We start from the raw sequence: 23,206 nt of genomic DNA on the forward strand, positions 1-23,206 counted from the left end.
CACCTGTAATTGCAGCACTGAGGAGGCAAAAGCAGGGAGGCTCTCTAGGTTGAGCCAACCTGGGATATGTAGTGAGACTGTCTCAAAAAAAAGAAAAAGAAGAAGAAAGAAAGGAAGAAATAAAGAAAAAGAAAGAAAGGGTGTTGCATGATATATATATATATATATATATATATATATATATATATATATATATATGTAGTCATTATTCCATCATGTTGTACAAGCTTAAACTTCAAGAATTTTTGATTACCATTTACAAGCAGTCTTGTACCAAATAAATAAATTAGTTTGGGTGAGAAAAGAAAGCCTTCATAGTATGATTTAATATATATTTCCACATACCACACACGGAATGTGAATATATGTGAACTCTAGGGTGCTGCTTGGAAACCTACATAATCTTTCCTGCCAGGATCTCCCTTGGACATTTCAAGGTGGTCACATTGTTCCTGGAGAAATCAGAATAAGGTCCTTTGAGAATGAGGATAACAGCATCTCTCCCTCCTAGGAATAAGGGCACAGAGCCTCTCAATGAGGCAAGAGTCAATTCAGAGGGAGCTGGAAGTAGTGTGGAACTCCATGGTTGGGGCTCTGTAGTTAAATGGCCTGTAGCTTTGAATCCTGGCTCTCCCATTACTCCTCTGTGTCCTTGGGCAGATTACCTAACACACGTTTGGTTTTCTAAAAGGGCTAAGGCTAGTACAGAATCTACCATTGGGATTGTTTAAGAGAGTAAAAGAGAAACACAGATGAGTGTGGAACAAGGCATGCATCCATTAGTGTTCACTGCTGTTACTCCTACTGCTATTCTGGTTCTTCCAAACCGTAGCAGTGTAAGACAACCATTAAGGGACAAGGAAAGTAACTGGGACTTCTCACAGCAATTTGCTATGTAGATCTATCTTATCCTCTCTCCCTTTGGCTCAGAGAAGTCTCCACCTCAACCCTCAAAGTTGATCACCAACTCCTTGGCCATTATGAGAGGAAATAACTGAGCAGATGCTGCAGAAACATCTGGTAACCTCAGAGAGTGTCAAAAACACAGTGTCTCTACCATAAGGAGGGAGTGATTCAAGAAACCTCAGATAATGTTGTCAAATCTGTGACACTCTTAGAATTATTAGCTATGGTATGAATGCTTGGAATGGTAGATAGTGGACTCTCCTGTTTGGGTGAGTTCTCAGAAGTCTATGGAGGGACTCAACCTCCTGGGAAAATGATAGTAGGCTCTAGATCCTGTCAGCACTTCAGCAGCTTACTCCCTCAGGGCAAGGCATGTTTCAAAACAGTCTGGAAATCCAGACCTTAGGTGAAAGAAACATAGGGGCCACATATTTTCCAAGTGACTTGAAAAAAACTTCCATCACCTCTCTCTTGGTTTACTTGTCTGAAACAGGAGGATAGCTATAAGTTCTAAGCCATGTCTGACTACATAGTGAATTCCAGGTCAGCCTGGACTATAAACTGACACCCTGTATCAAAATTTAAAGACAAACAAACAAAAAAAACCACACAGACACAAAGACACACACACACACACACACACACACACACACACACACACACACACCAAAAAGCAAAACAATACAAAAACAAAACAAAACACTAATGTGTAGAGCAACCAGTTCTGTTGTGGAAGTCTACAATTTTTAGTTCTGTTTTTTGTCTATTTTTCCAATTTTCTTGAATTTAAGGTGTGGTTAAGAGACATCCTTAGAAAAATCAGAGTTCATAGTTGTACATTTGAGATGGGTTATCCCTCAGAAGAATTGTGCTTTTGACCCAAAAGTGAAGCCGAAGGCTATCATACAAAAGTCTTAGCATTGATGATACTGTATACTCTGGCCCTAGGATTTAGGAAGGGCAGACTTTTTTTGAGCTCCTGGTGGCTGGCATGAACAGAAGCTGACCAGAGAGTTAAGATGTTCTCTGTGAAAACAGCAGGAGCCCAAATGAATCAATGATTGCCCTGAGTAGAAAGTTAGTATCTCCAAGCCAATAGCAGATTATGAAGTCTAGTGTTTTAGGGTGAAGGCTGAATCACACTTCCTGGGAGGCCCGTGGACTGTGTTGGAAGGTTTCTGACACTATTTATTATGTTCTTATTGGTATTTATCACTGTGGTCAACTAAGCATGATTGCCAACTTGACTATTTTTCTCCTCTGTGCATTTTCTATAATTATTTCCCCTTATTCTTTCTGTATATTCAAAACAACACTTTGAAAATGTCAATCTGTCTAATTTTGCTAAGAAAAAGCTTCATGAGAGGGTGTATTGGGTATTGGGGTATTGGGCCTAGTTGGAGCAGCCAGACATGGTGTCAACATAGGTAGAAACAGTCACAAAAATAAAATGGGACAAAGGTATTGAATTGAGCTCTTGATGTTCCTCCCCTCCTGACTTCTCAGGGCCATTCTCTTTTCAGGATTCACATTTAGATATCTGCTCATTCAATAAGTCTTCATTGAGAGTCTCCCATGTTCCAGGCTAGATGCAAGGGTATAACAGTAAAGCAAACAGAAAGGGCCTGTTCTAATGGAGTTTTTGATATAGTGGCAAATAGACAATACTATAATAAATAGATAATTCTATGCTGTAATAAAGGGCATGACAAACTATAGGCAGAAAAACAGAACAGTGACCAGGACTTATCTCTGGAGGGAGCTGGGAGCAACAAGTCCGGGAGGACATTCCTGAGGAAGTGATGTTTCCCCTGGAAACACACAGTGTGAGTTGACTTAACGAGGGACAGCTTCTCAAACTAATCTACCCTCTAACTGAAATTCAGAACTGAGACAAGTTGTACTTTTCCACTGTAGCCCCATTTTGTTTTCTTTCTTTTCAACACCAAGTCAAATGTTATTTGAGTAGCATGGTAGAATTCAGATCATCCATTGACCAACTCACATGAGTGGCCCACCCGAGCTCACACCACAGAGCCAGGATCTCACTGGATAAACTTGACTATCCCAAGGCTCTGGATTGCCATAAACATTTCTCACTTTTATTTTATTCAATACATAAAAAGTTTTAATTTCTTCAAAGAAAAGTTCTCAAAGAAATCAGTATGAAAGAATGAATGGCTCCAAACACAATGTTTTGGAAATGCTCACTGCAATTTGGGCAAGTGCCATAGCCTCAGGACACTTGAGAGCAGAGCACCTCTTTGGTGATTAGAACCTGAGACCACATGATTTGCATTAAAGACACATGGATGGAGGCATCCTGGGATACATGCTAGACAAACATCATCATAATTCAGTTTTTATACCCAATCTGAATTAATAAAATATTTGAAACACCCTTCCCTTCAGAAGAATGTGGATATGAGCTCTTATAATAACTATAATATGATGATGATGATGATGATGATGATGATGATAACATTAATAGGAGTATAATATACTGAGTACTTACTACCATGTGTCAGGCATTGCTCCAAGAGCTTCACAAGGATTAATTCATGTAACACTCATAACAACCTTATGCAGTTGCATTAATATTCTCTTGAAGGAAGTTCTGCTTGGAGAGAATAAGAAATCTGCCCATGGCTGAACACAGTAAGAACAGCCCTCACATAGTAGACCATGGTTAGGACTGAGACCCAGGAAGATAGTGTACACGAATGCTGGTTTTCACATAAGGAATTTATAACTCACAGAGCCTAATTGGCTTTTCTGAGATTATAGAACTATCTCAAAGCCCTATATAGTTTCCCTGAAACCAGTAATAATGATGGTTTTACTTATTGCTTATTGATAATTTCCTATATACATAGCATGTTGTCTTAAAATTTTCTCACAGGTACTCAACATTTAGAATAATCTGGGGATTAAAAACTAAATGTCTGTAACCCACTAATTCAATCAGGATTTCAAGGTATAGGATAATTTTTCTGTTTCCTTGGTGATGGAAACACAAAATGAGTGTGGAGAATTCCTCCCCTAGATTCTTGTAGGCAAGAAAACTGAGAATCTGGGGAAGGAGTGGAAATAGTAGAAAGATAACCAATGATTCCCAGGGTTTAGGGTTGGTGGGGAGGGTTGAACAGGTAGAGTGCAGACAGGTTTTAGGGCAGTGAGCAGATTTTGTACAATCCTATCAAGCTAGATACGTGACAGCATACATTTGTCCAAACCTATAGAACGTACAATGTTGAAAATGAACTCTGACATAAAAACTATAGGCTACTAGTGATAATAGTGTGTCCACAGAGTAACACCATTGTACCATTGTGGTAGAGGATATTGACAACAGGCAGGCTGTGTGTATAGGAATATGGATAAGAGCTAGAGGGAAAACCTTTGTCCTTTCCTCTTAATTTTATGGTACACCTAGAACACTTCTTAAAAAAAAAAAAGTCTTTAAAAATGTAAAAAGGAGAGACTTGAAAAGTCAAACATCACAGGAAAAAAAGGCAAAATCATGAAAAAATGTGATCAATCATTACCAGAGAGTTTGAAAAGACACGCTCCAATTGCTTTAAAAATTCACAGAACCCAGGTCTCCTCAAAATAGTTTTGCAAAGTACATGGAGAATTCCAGGCAGTAATGTGAAACATAAGTCCCACTGATGCCACTGAACATGCTTCAGCTGGCGAAACCAAAGGAGCTTGACATGAGCTCAAGGCTCTGCACAGCTCAACAGGAGAGCGAGTGCAGTGGAGATGGAGATGCGGTGGCTAAGCTGGCCCAGATGTGTACATGTTCTGCTCCATTAAAATAATTTGGATGAGAGGCAAAGTACATTTGGCACACAAAGAGGAAATCGAGGGAGGGGTGGGACAGGACACTCATCCTCATTGCAGGCCTCCCTCCTCCTCATGCTTACCTCCCCTCCATTTGTCCTTGATACAGATTCTGGAGCAAAGTCTCTACAATGAAAATATGACCATCAACCTTCCAGGCTCCCTAGAACCAAACCATTTTGCCATAAGTGTCAGTTTTTGAACTCTGTCTGGGAGTTAACAACACTCTTGAGTGACTTGGTGTGAAACTGACCAAGTATGCACAGTACTTAGTGTGCAAGGCTTATGGGAAGCTGCAGAGGACAAGTAGACAACCCAGTTATCATCTCTGAAACAGGTCACATGAGGAAAGATGGGTGAAGGAAGTGATAATGTCTGGGCAGAAGAAAGACAAGATCCTAAGCTTTCTACATCTGAAGAGCTAGGATGGGATTCTCCATGAAATTAGTATGACAGCTACAATATAAAAGACTGTGTCTCAGTGCAGGAAGACTTGAACATCTAGGTGTGTCCTAAAGTTAAGATGTGGTGGCAAACTTCCTAACACTGAATCTGAATGACTTTTTGGTAGGGCTGTTGAGGAGGGGATTCAACCATGATTGGCTGAACTCAATGTTTTACATTGCCTCTTTGAGTTTAGAGTCTGGTTGTTTGTTTTTGATTTTGGTTTTTTTTAGAATATATTTATTTTTATTTTATGTGTATAGGTGTTGTGTCTGCATGTTTGACTGTTATCAACATGCAAGCAGTGCCCAGGGAGGGTACTCAGCCCAATGTGTTGTCATTCCTTCCCCAGAACTCATTCTGTGGACCTATATGCAAACATATTGGAGAGTGTGTTAATCCTGTTGGTACCCACTTCTCATCGTCTGATTTTGTTCATTTCTTGAGGTACTTGGGAAATGGGACTGCTACATTATAACACTTCATACCAACTTGAGTAGGTAATGTGTTTGAACCTGGAGGTGCCTTAATGAAGGCATCAGGTGTCCTGGAGCAAGAGTTACAGGTAGTTGTGAGCCACCATGTGGCTGCTGGGGATCGAACCCAGGTCTTGTGGGTTCAAGGAAAAGATTTTCTGAGTTTTTATGGGGGAGCTGTGGCAGGAGAGGAAGGGTGCAGTGCAGAGTAGGTTCTCCTTGTGTCTGGGTCAACAGACTGGATGTGTGCGTTGTTAGACATGGGGACTGGCTGACTTTCTGTTGCTGTCCACAGTGTCTCAGCCCACTCTGATTGCCATTCCTTCTCCAGAACCCGTTCAGCGGACCTACAGGCGGAAAGAAGTGTTGAAGAGTGCATCTACCCAGTTGGTGTTCATTCTTCATCCTATGATTTCTTTCCTTTTGGAGTTCTTGGGAACTGGAACGGCTGCTTTATAATGCTTTACACTGATGTTGTAGGTTAGGTGAGGGTGCTGTGATTTAACTTATTCATCTATGTGTCTGTCTTCAGTGTGGGATCAGAGTTTCCCAGTAGGATTAACGAGAGTGGGAAAGAGAGTTGGATTGAATTCCAACTCTGGAAAGAACAAACAGGCTTTCAAGAAAAACTATTATGAGGCTCAATCATGCTATCGTGTTGTCTTTAATGTGTTTTTACCCTAAGAGTCTAATTTCCAGGTTTGTGCCATGTGTCTGGGCTTCTGAAATTACTAGCTTTGATTTGCCTTCAAAGAACTCTCATTCTAGTTCAGGAGGGATAGATGGGAAATTTGGGGGGAGAGGAGCCTGTCACCCCAGAATGTAGTTGAAGTTTTTCTATGTCCACCCGACTCCTGTGTCCTTGCATTTCCGCAGCCTCTCAGACCCAAATAAACACACACGGGCTAATATTATTTAAAACTGCTTGGCCATTAGCTTAGGCCTATCACTAACTAGCTCTTATACTTAAACTCAGCCCATTTCTGTTAATATAGATGTTGCCACATATTCCGTGGCTTTACCTGTGTGCCTGTTATATGCTGCTCCCTGGACGGAAGGCTGGCATCTCCTCATTCAGCTTTCCTCTTCCCACAGTTCTCTTCTCTGTTTGCCCTGCCTATACTTCCTGCCTGGGTACTGGCCAATCAGCATTTTAATTATACAGAGTGATATCCACTGCACCAGAATCTAGTTGAAACCCTTTGCCAGCAGAGAAATAAAAAGTGTAGCACAATTAACTATTGGCTAAGGCCTTTTTCCCTTCGCAGCTATAAACAATGTAATTTCTAAGACTCTTCAACAGATACTCTGTAGACAGAGAAAGGACATGTACTAAACTCCTCCTGCAACCCCAGTGGCTTCTGGTTTTACCTTATCAGATTATAATTCCATCCAAGGCTTCTTCAGGGCCTTTTTATAATTTCATTTATCATGATAGAGAAAAGAAGAAACTGTTTCCTAGCAACCTTTTTAGATATAACTCAAGAGTTAACAAAAATGGTAGATATGGCTAATGCTAAGACAACTGAGACTCCTTGAGGAAGCTCCCACCTACACTTGTGCATGTGTTACTTTTTGTGACTGTCTTGCAAAGAAGCCCACACCCAAGCTCTTTCTTACTTTCTTTCCTTGAGTACCTCTCTTTCTCCTAACCCTTACACTTAAGCCTACATTAAAATATCTTTAATAAAATATCCAGCTCTGCTTCATAAAAGAGTCCTAAAATTCTTTTCCACATGGAAGCCACAAATCCAGGCTCGAGGTCCCTAAAGTATTAAAGGAACTCCTCTGTTGGTGAGGGGGAGGGTGTGGAGCTGTGCCACTGTCCTCACATCTCTGACACAGTGGGGGAATAAAAGTTAGTGGAATAAAAATAGAAAGAGGCTAGTCTGTGCTTGAAAAGGATGGATGATTAGGGAAGGAGAAGACATTTGAATTGGTTTTCGGGGATAGCTGAAATTGCCATGCACTCAGTGGGGAAACACTTCCCAAGATGAGGGTCAGCAGCAAGCACAAGGCTGGGGCCATGCTATGCTGGGAAATGTCAACTAGTTTCTGTGTGCTCTGTAATGAACTGTGTCCGGGAAAGTGGTGAGTGATGACACTGCCAACATATTTGGGGCAACCCTCACCTAGATACAGAGACTTGCCAGAGTGCTACCTGGAGTGATTTTTGAAAACATGGTCTGGAATTTCATGGACTGTAATTAAATATGGCCAATTTTGCGTGTTCCATCTTGTGAGTTATCAGAAATCTTGCTACATATTACTTTCCCCTGACCACCTTAGGAATGTATTTCTAAAATAACCTATTTAAGGTCAGTCAGAATAAATCATAATCAGGAGAGTGTAAGTTAAGACAGGATAAAAATATGCATCAAGATGACTTGAAGTCATGTCTAGTTGACTAGATATCACCAATGGGTAGCCTAAGGGAATTTTAGCTGACTTGTACTGCTTGCATTTGGGAGCCACATGGAGTTCAATTGCATAAAGAACTCCTCAAATCACAATGAAGTGAGTTGGGAATTTTGCTTTATCTCTGTTATGAGTGTAGCTGATTTGAAGTGTGAGCACAATGCTTTAAGTTTAAAATGGTTAAAATGTTTTTATTATAAAGTAATGCCTTATTGTGGGGAATAGCAACAAGGGTTGGTATATGGGTGTGGAATATGAGCATAGAAGAGTATAAGTGAAAACAATATCTCCCACCTAAGCAAGAAACTCAGAGTCACAATAGTACACTAGTTTTGTTGTTACAGGTTAAGCCCATTAAAATCAGTTTTAAAAAACATAACATTTCATCAGATCTACCACTTCCCTTATGCATGCCTCTATGAGAATGCTTTTCTCACTCTTACCTCATTATTAAACTTTCTTAATGCTTTCAGACTAAAATGTTAAGGTTACAAGCAGTGGAAAGGTGTGTAATTCAAACAGTAATTTAATATTGACATAGGATCCAACTGAGATTCAAGTTTTGATATATCAATAAATACTACAAGGTCCTAGGTATCCATCCTTTCTCTAGACCACCAAGTCTACAATATAACACGAGGATGTACCCAATAAATATTGGTTATTTGAATAAATGAATGAATGGGTGTATGTGCAGTTTTATTTATTCTTCTCCCAAAAGTCAGTCTCTCTCTGACAAATGCCCTATTTGGGCTAGACAATTGGGATGTAAACAACTCGATTTTATGCTATGTATACCCCCTGGGAAGCTGCACGAGCTGAGAGCCCGGTGGTCAACCTTCTTTCACTGGTAGATGTGACTTCTCTGTGGGAACCAACTTTTCCAGGTTCTCTTGTCTGCTTGTGATATTAGAGACAGAGAAGGGACTGCTGTTCTGCTCAGTTCTGCTCCTGAACTTTTGAAAGGACTCCAGAAAATCCAGCCTCTGCCCTAGCTGCGCAGAAGCCTCCGTCCCTGCTTCACACCAGAGGCAGCACGCAGTGGAAGCGATTCCTCAATGGAGAAACACCAGAGGGAAGAAGGGTGCCACTGCTCCCTTGGGATGAGGCAAACCCTCTGCCACCACAGCAGAGCAGCTGGTCCAACTGGAAACCTCAGATAAGTCCAGTTCTGGCCAAAACTGGTTTGGCAGCTCTGGAGAAATGTTTCTGACTGACTGACCCTCACAGCAGGTGCTGGTAGTTTTGCAAAAAGAGAAAAGGGAGCAAAGAGGGTGGGGGTAGACTAAAGGAACTAAAGAGGGTGGCTAAATTCAAAACTCTCAACTTCGCCTCACTTGCAAGTTAACACTTGGGAATTCACGTAAAATTACTACCAGCCCACCAGCCTCAGTCCTTCCCTCACCCTCCCGTCCTTTGCAAAAATAGTTTTGTTGCAATGCAGTTTGTTCTGCAGCGCAATTGTTGAAACTACTGAATTCGGCCGAAAGCGACTTTTAGCAGTGTTTCCCGCACCCTGCAATGCTACTGTTACTATTAAGGCGATTGAATCTCCGCTCTTTCCCCTCCTTACTGCAATCGCACTCCGGCTGTGATTGCTCGGGTCTGACTTCGCAAGTGGCGGTGCGCTTCCAAACCCCCTCATCCGCCCCTCGCCCGGCTCTCCCCACTCCCTCCTTTTCCGCGCCCAGGCGAGAGCAGCCGATTGGCAGAGCGGGGCTTTCAGGAACAATAACAGTGGGGGGAGTCGGGGCCCCGGGGAGCCTCCCCGCCCCCGGCCCGGCTGCGGCTCACGCCCCCCGCGGGGTCCCCACCTCCGCGCCGCCCCGCGGGCTGACCGGCGCCCGGGCCCGCCCCCGGCGCCCACCATGTACGCCTTTGTGCGGTTCCTGGAGGACAACGTCTGCTACGCGCTGCCCGTGTCGTGCGTGCGCGACTTCAGCCCCCGCTCGCGACTGGATTTTGACAACCAGAAGGTGTACGCAGTGTACCGGGGCCCGGAGGAGCTGGGCGCCGAGCCCGAGAACCCCCCGCGTGCCCCCCGGGACTGGGGCACGCTGTTGCTCCACAAGGCCCAGATCCTGGCTCTGGCAGGTGAGCAAGTGGGTCGGGAGGGGCGTTGGGTCCGGGCGGACTGGGGCTGGTTCCGGAGAGGCTGAGCGGCCGGGGCCGGGGAGCCACAGCTTGCTCTTGCCTCCCCTTCCTGCCCCCTGGGTTTTCTTTTGGGTGCCAGGTGTCTCTAAGAGGCCAGACCAGTTAAAAAGACCCGAGGGTCCCCTTTGTCTTCCTTGCTTCTCTGACACTCATGCGCCCGGCTGTCAGCCTGCCTTTCTGCCCTCTTCTTTCTGACTCTTTTGTATTCTCCCTGCCGCTTCACTTTCCCCTTCACTAGCTGCCTACCCTCACTGTCATTTCTCCGTCCCTCACCTTTACCTCTCTCTCACACAGCTGCTTTCCCCTCTGTTGCTTTCTATCTCAAGTTTCTCAAACTGTTCCTTCCTCTCTTCCTTTAAGGCCCTTGGCGTCTTCTTGGAGCAAGAAGGAATTTTAGGTCTTTAGGTGGGAGCCCTTTATCACAGAAGGAATCTCTGACATTTCCTCCCATCTGGGCCCTCATTAGGACCAGGAGGTCCAACATCAGTGTACTGGCAAAGTGGCAGAGGGTCCTAAGGTAGCTTCACCTCCACACCCCTTTTTTAGCATCTCCCAGAACGCTCCCTGAGAGAGAGAGAGAGGGGGGGGGGCAAACAGTTACTAATTCAGGTTGGGGCCTGACCTCCTAACCCTGATCACACACGGGGGGGGGGGGGGTGGTCGGGGAGAGGGAAAGGAGACAGACTGAGAGACAGGCAAGATGGTCTCTAGGTTGATGGATAACGATACAGAGACTTGGTTAGTTGACAGGACAAGCCAAGCCTTTCAGACTCCTGTACTGTGCCATGCAGAGGCACGGGTTCCTTTTCAAGCAAAGACAGTTGGCCTTCTTTCCCAGCCACTTGTAGAAGGCTTGGGCATGCACCAAGCAGGGAAAAGGAGCTTATTGCTTCCATCTGGGGGGCAGAGGTATAGCTGCTACTGGTAAGAGTGCTGCCTTTGAGTTGGCAGAGACAGAATCACCTTCCACCTGGGAGACAACCCCAGGGATTAGGAGCCCAATGAAGGCTGTCAGGATTTTGTGATTTTGACACTTTCTCTACTTTTCCCAGGGTCCTGTGTTTCCTCCTTTAGCCTAAAGATGGACCTAGCATGAATCACAGTGACTTGCCCAGGATCCCAGACAAGCTGTCAGTGGACCTCAGCCTCGTGGCTGATTCCTTTCTAATACCTTTGAAAAGTAGGTTTGTGGAAATAAAGGAGCAAAAGACTTGGAATGGATCAACACTTCTTTTTAGACAGACTGAGTCCTTACCACCATGCTGACAAGGCCCCGGGGGCACAAAGCTGTAGGTCCACTCACCACCAGACACCAAGGTCCAGGGGAAAAAAAATGAGTGAGGGAGATAGGTTTTTAGAACGGAAGTCTTCAAAGCTGATTAGGTTTCGTTTGCTTGCTTGCCTTTAATTACCTAGGAAGGGATTAAGAATTTATTCAGCAAGAGGATAAGTCTAAGGAAATTATAACTAGATATAACCTTAGCTTCCCTTTTGCTAAAAGAAAAGAGAGCGTGCTTCTTGTTGATCCTGTCACATATAGGTCTGGAAGAGCCCAGGAGAGTTGATGGAATGGGTGTCATGGTAAAGGCTTTTCCTTTTTTGGAGATTGTTGATCTGTCCACTCAAGCATCCATTAATCCATTCATTCAGCTAGTGTAGATACACATACAAGAACTAGAGAGAGGCCAGTTAGGCCAAATGGCAGTCTCCACCAACTCTTCTTTTAAAGTCAACACACGTGGCAATGGGTTGTATACATACATACATACATACATACATACATGAATACATACATAAGAAACTCAGCAGAGTATGTGGCACTAGTTTAAACTGGTTAAAAAGTGCTTCTTCTCATCTCCAGCTTTTTTTCTTAGGAGAAGAAAAAAGGCGGGTGGGTGCATGTCAGGGAGGGGTGGGGACAATGGCAAGTTGGGGTTGGCCAGACTCCGTTTTGAATTCCAGGAAAAGCTGGTTAATTTTTAAACTGAAACTGTTGTTCTTGGTGCAGACCTGATTGGAAAGGCCAGTGTGAACCTGGGAATTCATGTATCCTGGAAGGACTCTCCCTTGTGTGTTGAGTTTGGTGGCTATGAAGCTTGCTTGAAGTGACCTCGCCTGAAGAGCTCATCTGACCCTTGCTGTTGTCTAAATGCAATCAACCTCCTCTCGGGGGCTTAGGGACTCAAACAAAACTGGTTCCTGCAGGCTTTTATAGCCTTGCGATTCATGGGGGCAGAGTTGTACTGTGGCACCAAGTTTGAGGAGTTAGTTCCTCAAGAGGAAGGCAGAGGTGGCTTTGCATTTGTGGACTGCTCCTGGTTAATTAATTAGTTCTGACCTCAGTAGCGTGGTTTCAGAAGAAGCTTCAGAACCACTTATGGCTTTTAGTGATAAGTGTGTTAACTTGGCTATTTGTTTGCCCAAGCCAACCACTGTAGCTGTCTTGAAGTAAACCATTTTCGGAAACCCAGGAAATGTCCAGCCAGCCTCTATGGTACTTTGTACTTTGCCACGCACAGTAGCTTATGCCATGATTTCAAACCGTAGTGCATGGCTTCCTTTGTACCAAACTACAATTCCAGCTTTAGTAGAAAACAAAGCCTTCCCCTGCACTTTGGTGACAGTCTTGCCGTGTGCCTGCTCATTATTTGTCTAGTACCCATTGATAGATATTACCATAGTTCTTGTTTCCATTTTACAGATGAGAACAGAGGCTCAGAGAACTCCCTGAAGCCACATACAAATAGTTGGCAACGCTAAAAATGCAGTGCAGATCTTCTAGTGCCAGCCCCTGCTTGGCAATCCCCTTTGTAAGGTGGCTGATGAACCAATACAGCATGGCATGGGAGCAGTGAAAGGAAAGGGAAAGTGTCAGTGGAGTGTGTAGTCCAAGGCAAGTTTTCCAGCCAGAGACAGAGTTAGTTTTGAGCATTCAACCCCACTATGCTCTCCTTCCTCTATTCCCCGACCAACCTCCTTTCTACAGGGATGGAAAACTTCCCCACACTCTCAGTTGTACTTGATGAAATCCTCTCACAGGGACAGGATAATGCAAGGATTGACTCCTCTGTGAGCTGCCGTCTCTTCTTACTTGCATTTATTTGCCACGCAGGCTGTAAAATTGAGAACTTCCCCCCCTGCAAAGACCTCGCTATTGTCCAGTTGCAATCCAGCCGGCTTATGAGGTTTAGAGACTCAAAACTGGTTCCTGTAGGCTTTTATAGACTTGCAATTCTGTCATTTTTCCTGGGTATCTATACTGTGTAATTATTGCCTGACTGCCCTAAATTCCCTCTGTGGTCAAGTGTGTCCTTAACGATTTCTTACAGGCCAGACCCAATGCAGTAATGCCTGGCTACACCCATGCAGAGTCCAAGGTGACATGCTCACGATGATGGCATGATCCATAGAACACAGTCATTTTAGGCCCAGTCACATGGGATTTCTGTGGAGGGGGCAGAGTGATGAAGACATAAACACTGTCCTCGGGGAGTGTGTAGGAAGTGTTAAGCAGAGGAAGAAGCCAGGCCCCAGGGAGCGTAGCGAAGGGACCAGTCCTAGGAGAATTTAGGGTTCTTCTTTTCCAGACCTACAAGCACTGGCTGCATTCAGCCTTGCTTAGGCTGTTAGTCATCTAAACCCCTACAGCAGCCTGCTAATTAATCACCCAGTGTCCAGTCCACTGTCTAGACTGAATCCACAATGATCCAATCCACTGTCTTATCAATCGACTGCTCTCCTCAGAACCTTCTCTAGCTCCCCTATGGCCTGCTTGATAAAACTTGATAAAGCTTCAGCTTCTTGGCCTGGCATTCATATCCCAGTAGACCAACCCCAGTCCCACTTTACTCTCCAGACTCATCCCTCCAACTCACCCAAGCCCGCTTGCCCTGGACTTGAGGTATCTCTTGCTCTTCTGTGAACACATACTCCTGGGTCGGCCACTGTGTATTAATTTTGTCTGACTTGAACCCTCTCTTTAAGTGGAGTTTACCTTCCATTGGGGAAAACAGAGTTGGGCCCCATTGTTGGTCCAGCTATAAGAGAAAGTGGGCAAAATACACCGGGAGTACCAGCCTTAAGGGCATTGCCTGTTCCTGCCTCTGCCCCAAAGGGAGATTCTCCCTCCTCAGAATTCTCTGTACTGTGCTTGTTCCCTGATTTTGGCTTGTAGCATTTGAAGACTGTTTTGGTTAGCCAGAGTTCCTGTCAGACAGTGAACTTCTCGAGGGCAAGGAAGGGTCTGCTGTCCAGGGCTGTGCATCCACTTGGCCAGGCTGTGTGGCATTTATATACTTTGTGAAGACAAATGCTTTTTTGTTGGAAGATAGGAGATAAGGAGACATGAACCTCTAAACCACAACTTGGTTTTGTTTTGGTTTTTTTTAGAACAGAAACCTGCAATGGGCTTATGAGGTTTCATTCAATTTTTATTCATCTGGAAAAAGTCAACATTCTTTATCACTCCCTCGACTAGAAAAAAACCCCACACTTGGGGGAAATAAGTCCCAAAGCCACGTTCTTCTTGCTTTGGTAATTTTAGCTCATGCAGGGCTCAGGTCCCAGCTTGGCACTGTCAGTCCAAATAGATCACTTGCTCCAGAAATGCTTTGGAACGTCTACAGAGCTAGCAGCGAAGCAGGGGACTAGCCAATTTCACATGCAGAGATTGTTGCATGTCATCAGTGGGAGAATGCCAACGAAAGGGATTGCTGCTTTTTTTTTTTTTTTTTAAATAAGCAAGTGAAAACTTTTAATTTAGGTTTTGACATGTTCTGCTGACATACACTGGAGCAAAGACTGGGACTTGCCTGCTGTCATTGGTTGCAGATTCTACTGGAATGTTAATCATTGAAGGTTGAATCTGATGTGAGCTTTAGTGTTCCAGAACCACATATTTGTTGTATCTAAATAATGGATGCTGAAGAGGACTTAAGGGTCCTGGTTTATAGGCTGAAAGGAGAAGTCCCAGGCAAGTTGAAGCTTTTGTTTATTTGGTTGGGTTTTTGTTTGTTTGTTTTGTTTGGTGTGTGGGGTGTGTGTGTGTGTGTGTGTGATAATTTGTTCAAGAGCACATTAACTTTTACATTTAAAAAATATCCAAAAAAGTAGAGTTCAATTTGATGGCTTTTCTGTAGGAAGAAATTTTCTTGCCTGTGTGCCTGAGTCTAAGCTCTTTGGACAGGGAATTGTATGTACCCTTGTTACCAGAAAATCATATCACCTGAGGAGGTTTTCTTGACCCATATAAGTACTGCAGGTTCTGAGTTCTATCAGGTGGTCTAGCCGAATGCTGGGAGGTATTGTAGGAAGAACAGGGATTGATATTGTCTGACTAAAGATCTCAGTAACCACCAGGTTCCAGATAGGGCTTGAGGAAGCTGCTCAAACATTTGCTCAGTCAGTGCTCTAGATTCCAGACAGTGGGCTGTATCTTCCTACATATCAAGACTATGATGTCAGCCCTTAGGAAACTGAGGCAGGTTCATAAATGTAAGGCCAGCCTAGGCTTTATGTACAGCAAGACCTTGTTACAAAAACAAAAAACCAAACACACACACACACACACACACACACACACACACACACACACACACACAAAAGGAAGAAGGAAGAAAGGAAAGCAAAGCAAAGGAGGGAGTGAGGGGGGAAGGAAGGAAGGAAGGAAGGAAGGAAGGAAGGAAGGAAGGGAGAGAGAAAGAAAGAAAGAAAGAAAGAAAGAAAGAAAGAAAGAAAGAAAGAAAGAAAGAAAGAAAGAAAAGAAAGAAAAGAAAAGAAAAGAAAAGAAAAGAAAAGAAAGCAAGCCAGGTGGTGGTGGTGCATGCCTTTAATCCCAGCACTCAGGAGGAAGAGGCAGATGAATCTATGTGAATTCAAGGCCAGCCTGGGCTACATAGAGAAACCCTATCTCAAAAAAACCAAAAAAAAAAAAAAAAAGAAAGAAAGAAAAGAAAAGAAAGAGAGGGGGGAGAAAGGAAGAAAGGAAGAAAGAAAAAGAAAGGAGAAAATGAAACTCTATGAGACTTGGTAGTTGACTTGTTGTGATGCTGTGTAATAATGATATGACAAGATAGGGTGATCTGGATCTTCCTTCCTCAAAGGCACTCTTGAAGAGTAGCTGGTTGGAAGGGGAGATGATGAGTTTTGCGTGAGGCCTGTTGATTCTTAGGGTGCCATTGAGCATTTATTGGGGAGTGATGTCAGGAGAGTGAGTAGCCCAAAGTTCAGAAGAGTATAGTATGTCAGGTTAAAGGTCCTGATTTGGAACTATTTAGCCATGGGAGGGCTGATGTCACAGTGGGTGAAGACACAGGGAGAGAAGTTTGTAAAGTCAGAACTCTCCAGAACACCAGCTTTTAAGGGCACTGTTGAAGAGACAAACCATAAAAGGTGACTAGAAAAGAACAGCCAGAGCTAGACTGAGAATCAAGGGATAAGGGGGGTCCTAGGACACCAAATGAGGAGAGAGGTCTTGGCACTGCAGGCCTTGGCTGACTTTGGTTTCATTTAACTATGCAACAACTGCCTCTCCCCAGAGCTCAATGGTGAGACAGACGACAGGAAAGCTAAATATACATGCACCAGAGGAGATTTGCATGGGATGGTATTTTTGTACTTTTTTGGTTTCTGAGTTTTACACTATAGAGGAAGGATCAGGCTTGTTTCTGGGGATCCCAGAAGCAGAACTGGGGACAGGGAGTGGAATTCAAGAGCTCATTGTGAACCATAAACTAGGAACAAAGAGCAGAGGCTTCGTGGTAAGGGCCTCCAGCACGGGGTTGAGCGCCCTGTTGTGGGAGGGATATTTGAGAAAGGAAGCTTGTCTTAAGGTAGAGGAAGGTTAGACAACCTGGAGGTCATGTTCTTAAGTGCTGAGGAGGAAGTGTGAGAGCTCGAAAAGGCTGGACTTGAAAGACAGGGTAGGTTCAAATTGTGACTGCTGCGTCTAAGCTGGGTGATTGCAGAGAAATTCTTGACTCCTCTGAGAATTAGGTGCTCATCTGAGACATAGAAACTAGTGATCACTCTGTTTCCCGCTGTGTTCTTATCAAGCAAACATGGCCAAGTGTCTGGCGCATGGTACAGACTTCCTAATATTGACAGCTGTTAGGAGCTGTGATGGACTGGCCATTGAAGGACAACCAGCTGAGTCACAGGCATCACCCTTTTGTGGAAAGGAATATTGAGAGGAACAAATGCATGTTGAGTTTAAGACTTAACTGTGTTTTAAGCCCTCCTGGGACTAGACCTAAGCACGGAGGCCTTACCGTTTTCCTGTGTCTTGCTGACCTGTGACTCTCTTGTGGGGCCCTTCATTACCCTAGCAACATTTCCAGTGTTTTAACACAGGAGGATAGCTAGACAAATGACCCAGCCGAATGGCATTCCTGTTCGTGTCTGCGTCCTAGCTCTGTTCCAGGGCCAGCAAGAAGGTGGACATGCGAACAAGGAGGCCCACCAACGCCTGCCTGGCAGTTTCCTCTCCCCACAGGTACGAGGCCTCAGTAGAGCATTTCTTCTAACAGCCCCACTTGGAGGACTCTTGGATAGAGGTGATCTGTTGCCTGCCTGCCCTGTCAGATTAGAGAGGGACCTGGGATACAGAAGGACCTGTTGAGGGTTTCCAATTCCGTCTCTGTGTACCACTGGAAGGAAGTTCGGGGAGGCCAGGTCACCTAGTGAGCCTGTGAGAGCCAGGCCTTGGGCCAACAGCCCCTGCTTGCCTCTGCTACCCCACAGCAGGCACCCTTCTTTTTGTTGTCTTGGCTGGATAAAATCCTTGAAACTTGAGAATTCTATCTGCTTTGGATTTTTATAAAAATAAACACCATAGGCTGGAGAATGCAGCATGCTTGTCTCTCTGTGGTGTATCTGTTTTTAATGCAAACACAAGACTTCACAGGGTTTTCTTTTGTGCAGATGAAAAACTTGAAACTTGCATATAGATATTTATAAAACAAGACAAAACCTTTGTTAAACATTCGTGTTTAGCCTTCCAGAATTTAGCATTTCATTCTAGCTGGCAAACCCACACCAAGCTCAGCTACTCTGGCTTTGGATTATTTTAATTATCTAGCATGGTGCTATGTAAAGCAGGAGGTAGGACAGCTTTGCTCCCCTGTAACTGGAAACCACCGATCTTTCTGAAGACAGATTTGCCCTGGGTTTCCTGTTCACCTGTCAGTTACTTTAAGAATACCTTTTGCTTTTTTTCTGTGCCTTCATTTCTCCCCATGTTAATAGCAAATAACAAGTTCTGCTATAATCTTGAAAACACATTTTTAAACCACACACACATACCCATGCATAACACACACACACACACACACACACACACACACACACACACACACACACACACTTGCAAAGGAAAAGAGCTAGGCTGCCTTAACGAACTTTTATAGTTCAGGGATTAATATAGTGTGTATCTCAGGGTGGGAACTCATCAGAGAAGTCTCCTAAATTGTAGGAGAAAGACAAGTACCTTGGGAGTTTTATCAATATACTGCTATTGTATATGTTCCTTTCAGTTCAGTTCATAAAGCTCTAATTTTTCTCTTATTTCATTAGGTGCAATTGGGTGACAGGAACAGGGCCCAAATGTCAAACAGACTGGATTGAAATCCTCCTGTCATTTATGTCTTAGGGAAGCCACCTCGCTTTTTGTAGCTCTAGTCCTTACTTCAGTAATTTACTGTAGGATTAGATGCAATGGTGTAAAGGACCTGGCACTAGACTTGGCACACAGTAGGTATTTGTTCGAGATTTATTGAAAGTGTAAAATCAGTTGCTGACATCATTTAAGATAGGAGGGTGGAAACTGCTCAGGCTGATGTTCATCTTGCTTGTCCTGGAGACCAGAATCAGAAAATCAGGATGGGAAGGTGAAGGGTGTCTCTTTCAAGGACACATACTTACTTTTATATACACTAAAACTGATTGTTTGCCTCTAAGCTTGGAAAAAATGGAAAGACAGGTTGGCCAGAGAGCTGTCTCCTTCTCCATTCTTCCTAGTTAGCTGCTATTTCCTTCTGTGGTTTCCTGGAAATCAAAGCCAGAGTCATATTCCAAAGTCACATTAAAATGCCACATGAAATATTTGCTGTCTAAGATGATCCACACCACCATTCACCTTCATTAATGTGACTGGTCAAGAGTTATAGCTTCTTGTCACCCTGTGTTGGGGCTCATCCTCATACCCCATCCATCTTGCTTGGCATGACCACATAAATCTTCCTAAACCATCTCTTTCATCATGTCTCAATCTGTGTCAGATACTTGCAGTGGCTCTCTTTGCCAAACACATAACCCACAAGAGTGGCCTAACAGCTGCTATTTATTGAACATCTATGGTAAGGACATTCACTTTGCCAGGTACTTTACGTGCACCATCACCTTAGAAAGCATTTTTTATCTGAGGCTTGGACAAGTCAAGGAGCTTGCCTAAGTTCCCTCACATAGTTTGTAGCAAAGTCAGAATTCTGGCCCAGGACCACTGGATTCAAATGCTAGAGCTGTTTTATATTAGTTAGCTGACTTCCCTCTCCCAACCCTGCCTTCTACTTTTGGTGATGACACTGTTGAATTATCTATGGGTTAGATATGGATGGCCCAAGGCCACCTTCAACCCAGAAACTGAAGATGAGGAAGGCTTAGAGAACCTTCGGTGAGCCAGCATCTCTTGGAAAGTCAGGCCTTGCATTCTGGTTGTGATTCTTGGCACACACCATACTGGGCTTGTAAGTACCTCTAACCCAAAGACCACTCTACTTAGTGTTCAGATGCAAATGGGCTCATTTGTTTACTGCCAAGAGAAAAGGATGAACATGGGCTTCAGGTCTTCATAACCCTCATCCAGGGAGTGTGGATGAAAGAGGAGGCTAAAGAAAGACAGACTAAAGGAGCCAGGTGCCTGGGTGGCTCCCACAGGAATGTCAAGATCCCCTTGTCTAGTGATTGAGGCAGCTAGGATCCAGCTCAGAGAGTGTATGTGATTCAAAGTACTGTTTGCTTCTGTACCTTCTGCGAACTCCTGTTACTTCAGAGCTTAGCAGACAGCTCAGCCTACTTTTCAAAGAACCTGGTCATGGCCTCTGACCTGGCTAACACCTGTTTATGTTGTACCAGATTATGCATAATATGATGGCTGCTGCTTTCTGCAGACTCCTAAAGACAGTCTGTCAGGAAAACAGGAGTAATGCAGCTTCCTGTGCTCAGCTTCAGACCAGAGAGTTGGGATATACTTGTCTATCTATCATTCAGTCAATCATTCATTCAACCATACATCAGTGAGTCATTGTGGCTTCGGTGTGCTATATGCATGTACTGGGAGACAATGCAACTTAGCTTGTAGGACAGAAGATCTATATCACATCCCAGCTCTGCACCATTGCTGCTAGGTGAGTTTAGGGAGGGGTTTTATATGAGATTCATTTTTTTTCTTTTTGAAAAGCAAAAGAAGTAGTAAATAATGCTTATTTGGAGAGTTGTTGTGAAGTGTTATCTGTATTATATGTAGTAGACATTCCACACTCTTTCTGTGTTTTTGAGACAAGAGTCTCATTTTGGAATTCAAGCAAATCAGAAACTTTCTGTGTAGCCCAGGCTGGCACTGAACTCAAGATCTTCCTGCCTCACCCTCCCAATGTGCTGGGATTACAATCCCATTGCACCACCATGCCCAGTATCATATTTTTAAACTGAAGTGTTTTATTTTTTAAATCAACACAAAATTCACCATTTTAATTATTGTTTAGGTTTCTTTTCCTTTCATGTGTATGAGAGTTTGCCTGAATGTACGCATGTGCACCATGTGCCTGCAGGAACCTGCAGAGGCCAGAGAGGGCACCCGATCCCTTTGAACTGGAGTTACAGAGACTTGTAAGCAGCCATGTGGGTGCTGGGAACCCAATTCAGGCTCTCTAAAGACAACCAGTGCCATTGACCACAGAGTCATCTTGCCAGCTCTGTTTAAACTGTTTTTAAAGTATGTGCAATTTGATGTTTCTTGGTGTGTTCTGTCACCATTGCCACTACATAGTTCCAAAACATTTTCATAATCCCCCCAAACCCTCCAAATCATTATCACTATTGGCCAGTTTCCTCCTGCACCTGGCAACCACCAATTTACTTATCGTTTCTGAATTTTCCTATTCTGAACAACTCACAATAATAGTAACACAATTATAAAATACATGACTTTTGTATCTGAGTCTTTAGCTTAGTGAACTATTTTTAAGACTCATCCATATTGTACCATCAACTAGTGTGTCATTTCTTTTTATGGTTGAATAGTACCCTATTGTATGGCTATACCATATTTTATCCATCCATAAGTTGATTGACATTTGTGTTGTTTTAGCTTTTTATGGCTATTATTAATATTGTTTCTGTGAATATTGTTGTACAAGTTTCTAGGTAGACATGCTCTCAATTTCTTGAGTATAAACATCTAGAAATGCACCTGCTGGGTCATATGGTAATTTGGCATTTACTTCTTTTAGCAACTGCCAAACTGTTTCTAAAGTGGCTGTCTCCTTTTACAATCCCACCAGTTTCTTCATAGCATCCCTAACACTTATTAACCCCCCTTTTTTTCTGTTTGTAGACAGTCTCAGTATAAAATGGAATATCATAATTTTGATTCACAATTGTCCAGTGACTGGTGGTGCTGAGTATCCACTCATGTGCTTACTGGCAGAGAGTATTTATTATTATTATTATTATTATTATTATTATTATTATTATTATCATTATTATTATTATTATTATTACTACTACTACTACTACTACTACTACTAGCTTAAAAAATTTTGTTTGGTGAGTCTTTGTTGTATGGCCAGTTCTATCATATGGGGTTGCTCGGTGGGCAGGGCAACTTCTAAGCAGGCGATTGGAAAATAGCAAGATAATAGAGTATAATGGACACAGCATGGACACAGTGTGGAGTGGGACCTCAGAGGAGGAAGAAAGAGGTGAGTGCAGGCTGAACAGAGTTTGTGAAACACACAAGGAAGGAGGAGGGCATGGAAGAACATGGCGTCTGTGCGTGTCTAGGGGTGGGGCCCCAGTCATCACTGTCATCAAAGGAAGAGCATTGCCCCCCATCCCAAGCCAGGCAGTTAGGCAGGTCTCCAGCTCATGAGGCAAGCCAGCCTCGGGCCCCAACCAGCACAGGGTTCTGTGGTTTCAGGGTGTGCTTATTGAGCTGGTTTGTCTCCACCTGTGGTAAATCTTACAGCCCCATTACAACAACAACCAAGTGAGCCGTAATGAGATAGGCGCTCACCTGCCTTCCCCCATTGTACAGCTAGGCGTGGAATCCAGGTCCTGTGACTCCTGATTCTCTCCACAATTGCAAATTAAACCTCAGCTCTTCATTTGGCATTCAAGGCCATTTATTCTCTGATTTGAACTACTTTATTTTTCTTCCTCACCTCTGTTTCCTGCCTGTAACTGAATCACCTTTTAGGGATCCATGCAAAAACATCTCACCCCATCTTTTCTGGTATACTTTCTATCCTCCCATGTTCTCCCATCCAAGTACTAACCAGGCCAAAACTTGCTTAGCTTTCTGGATCAGTACACAAGATCAGGTGCACTCAAGATGGTATGACTATAACTGAGGTCTATGTTCTCATGTCCTTAAATGGTCATACTTTCATGTACACCAAACTATTCAATATTTTTTTTTATTTTCCTCAAGTTTTTAACATACAGAATTGATCATCTTCACATCATGGCAATGTGAGTAGGAATTATTCATTACAATTCACAGATGAGGAAATAGGCTCAGAGAAGAAAAACAACTTATCCAACCTTGCTACAGACCAGAAAGATCTCTCTTGCTTGTGAAATCCTAAATTCAAGTTTGGCTTGAAATCTTGAGTTATCTTCCCACGGGCGTTTATCATGTATCCCCATCTGATTGCTTATCCTTTTGTTTCAAGGACCCAGCCTCA

The 23,206-nt window shown here is 43.5% G+C and overlaps 2 protein-coding genes across 6 annotated transcripts in view; both read left to right on the forward strand.

The window, feature by feature from the left end:
* Positions 1–23,206, forward strand: part of Agbl4 (ATP/GTP binding protein like 4) — a 1,176,960-nt gene that overhangs the window by 922,236 nt on the left and 231,518 nt on the right. The window lies entirely within an intron of this gene.
* The window catches only part of Bend5 (BEN domain containing 5), a 49,734-nt gene continuing 33,305 nt past the window's right edge, over positions 6,778–23,206 (forward strand). Inside the window, exon 1 of one of the 3 annotated variants that reach the window (XM_028889978.2) lies at positions 6,778–10,184. In XM_028889978.2, coding sequence (XP_028745811.1) covers positions 9,959–10,184 — 226 coding nt within the window. In that variant the 5' untranslated portion in view covers positions 6,778–9,958. Of the gene's footprint in view, positions 10,185–16,209; positions 17,737–23,206 lie in introns of those variants that run through there. The other 2 variants (XM_028890011.2, XM_028890002.2) reach the window with 2 other exon arrangements.

The sequence above is a fragment of the Peromyscus leucopus genome, chromosome 2, assembly GCF_004664715.2.
Source record: "Peromyscus leucopus breed LL Stock chromosome 2, UCI_PerLeu_2.1, whole genome shotgun sequence".
Classification (NCBI taxonomy): domain Eukaryota; kingdom Metazoa; phylum Chordata; class Mammalia; order Rodentia; family Cricetidae; genus Peromyscus; species Peromyscus leucopus.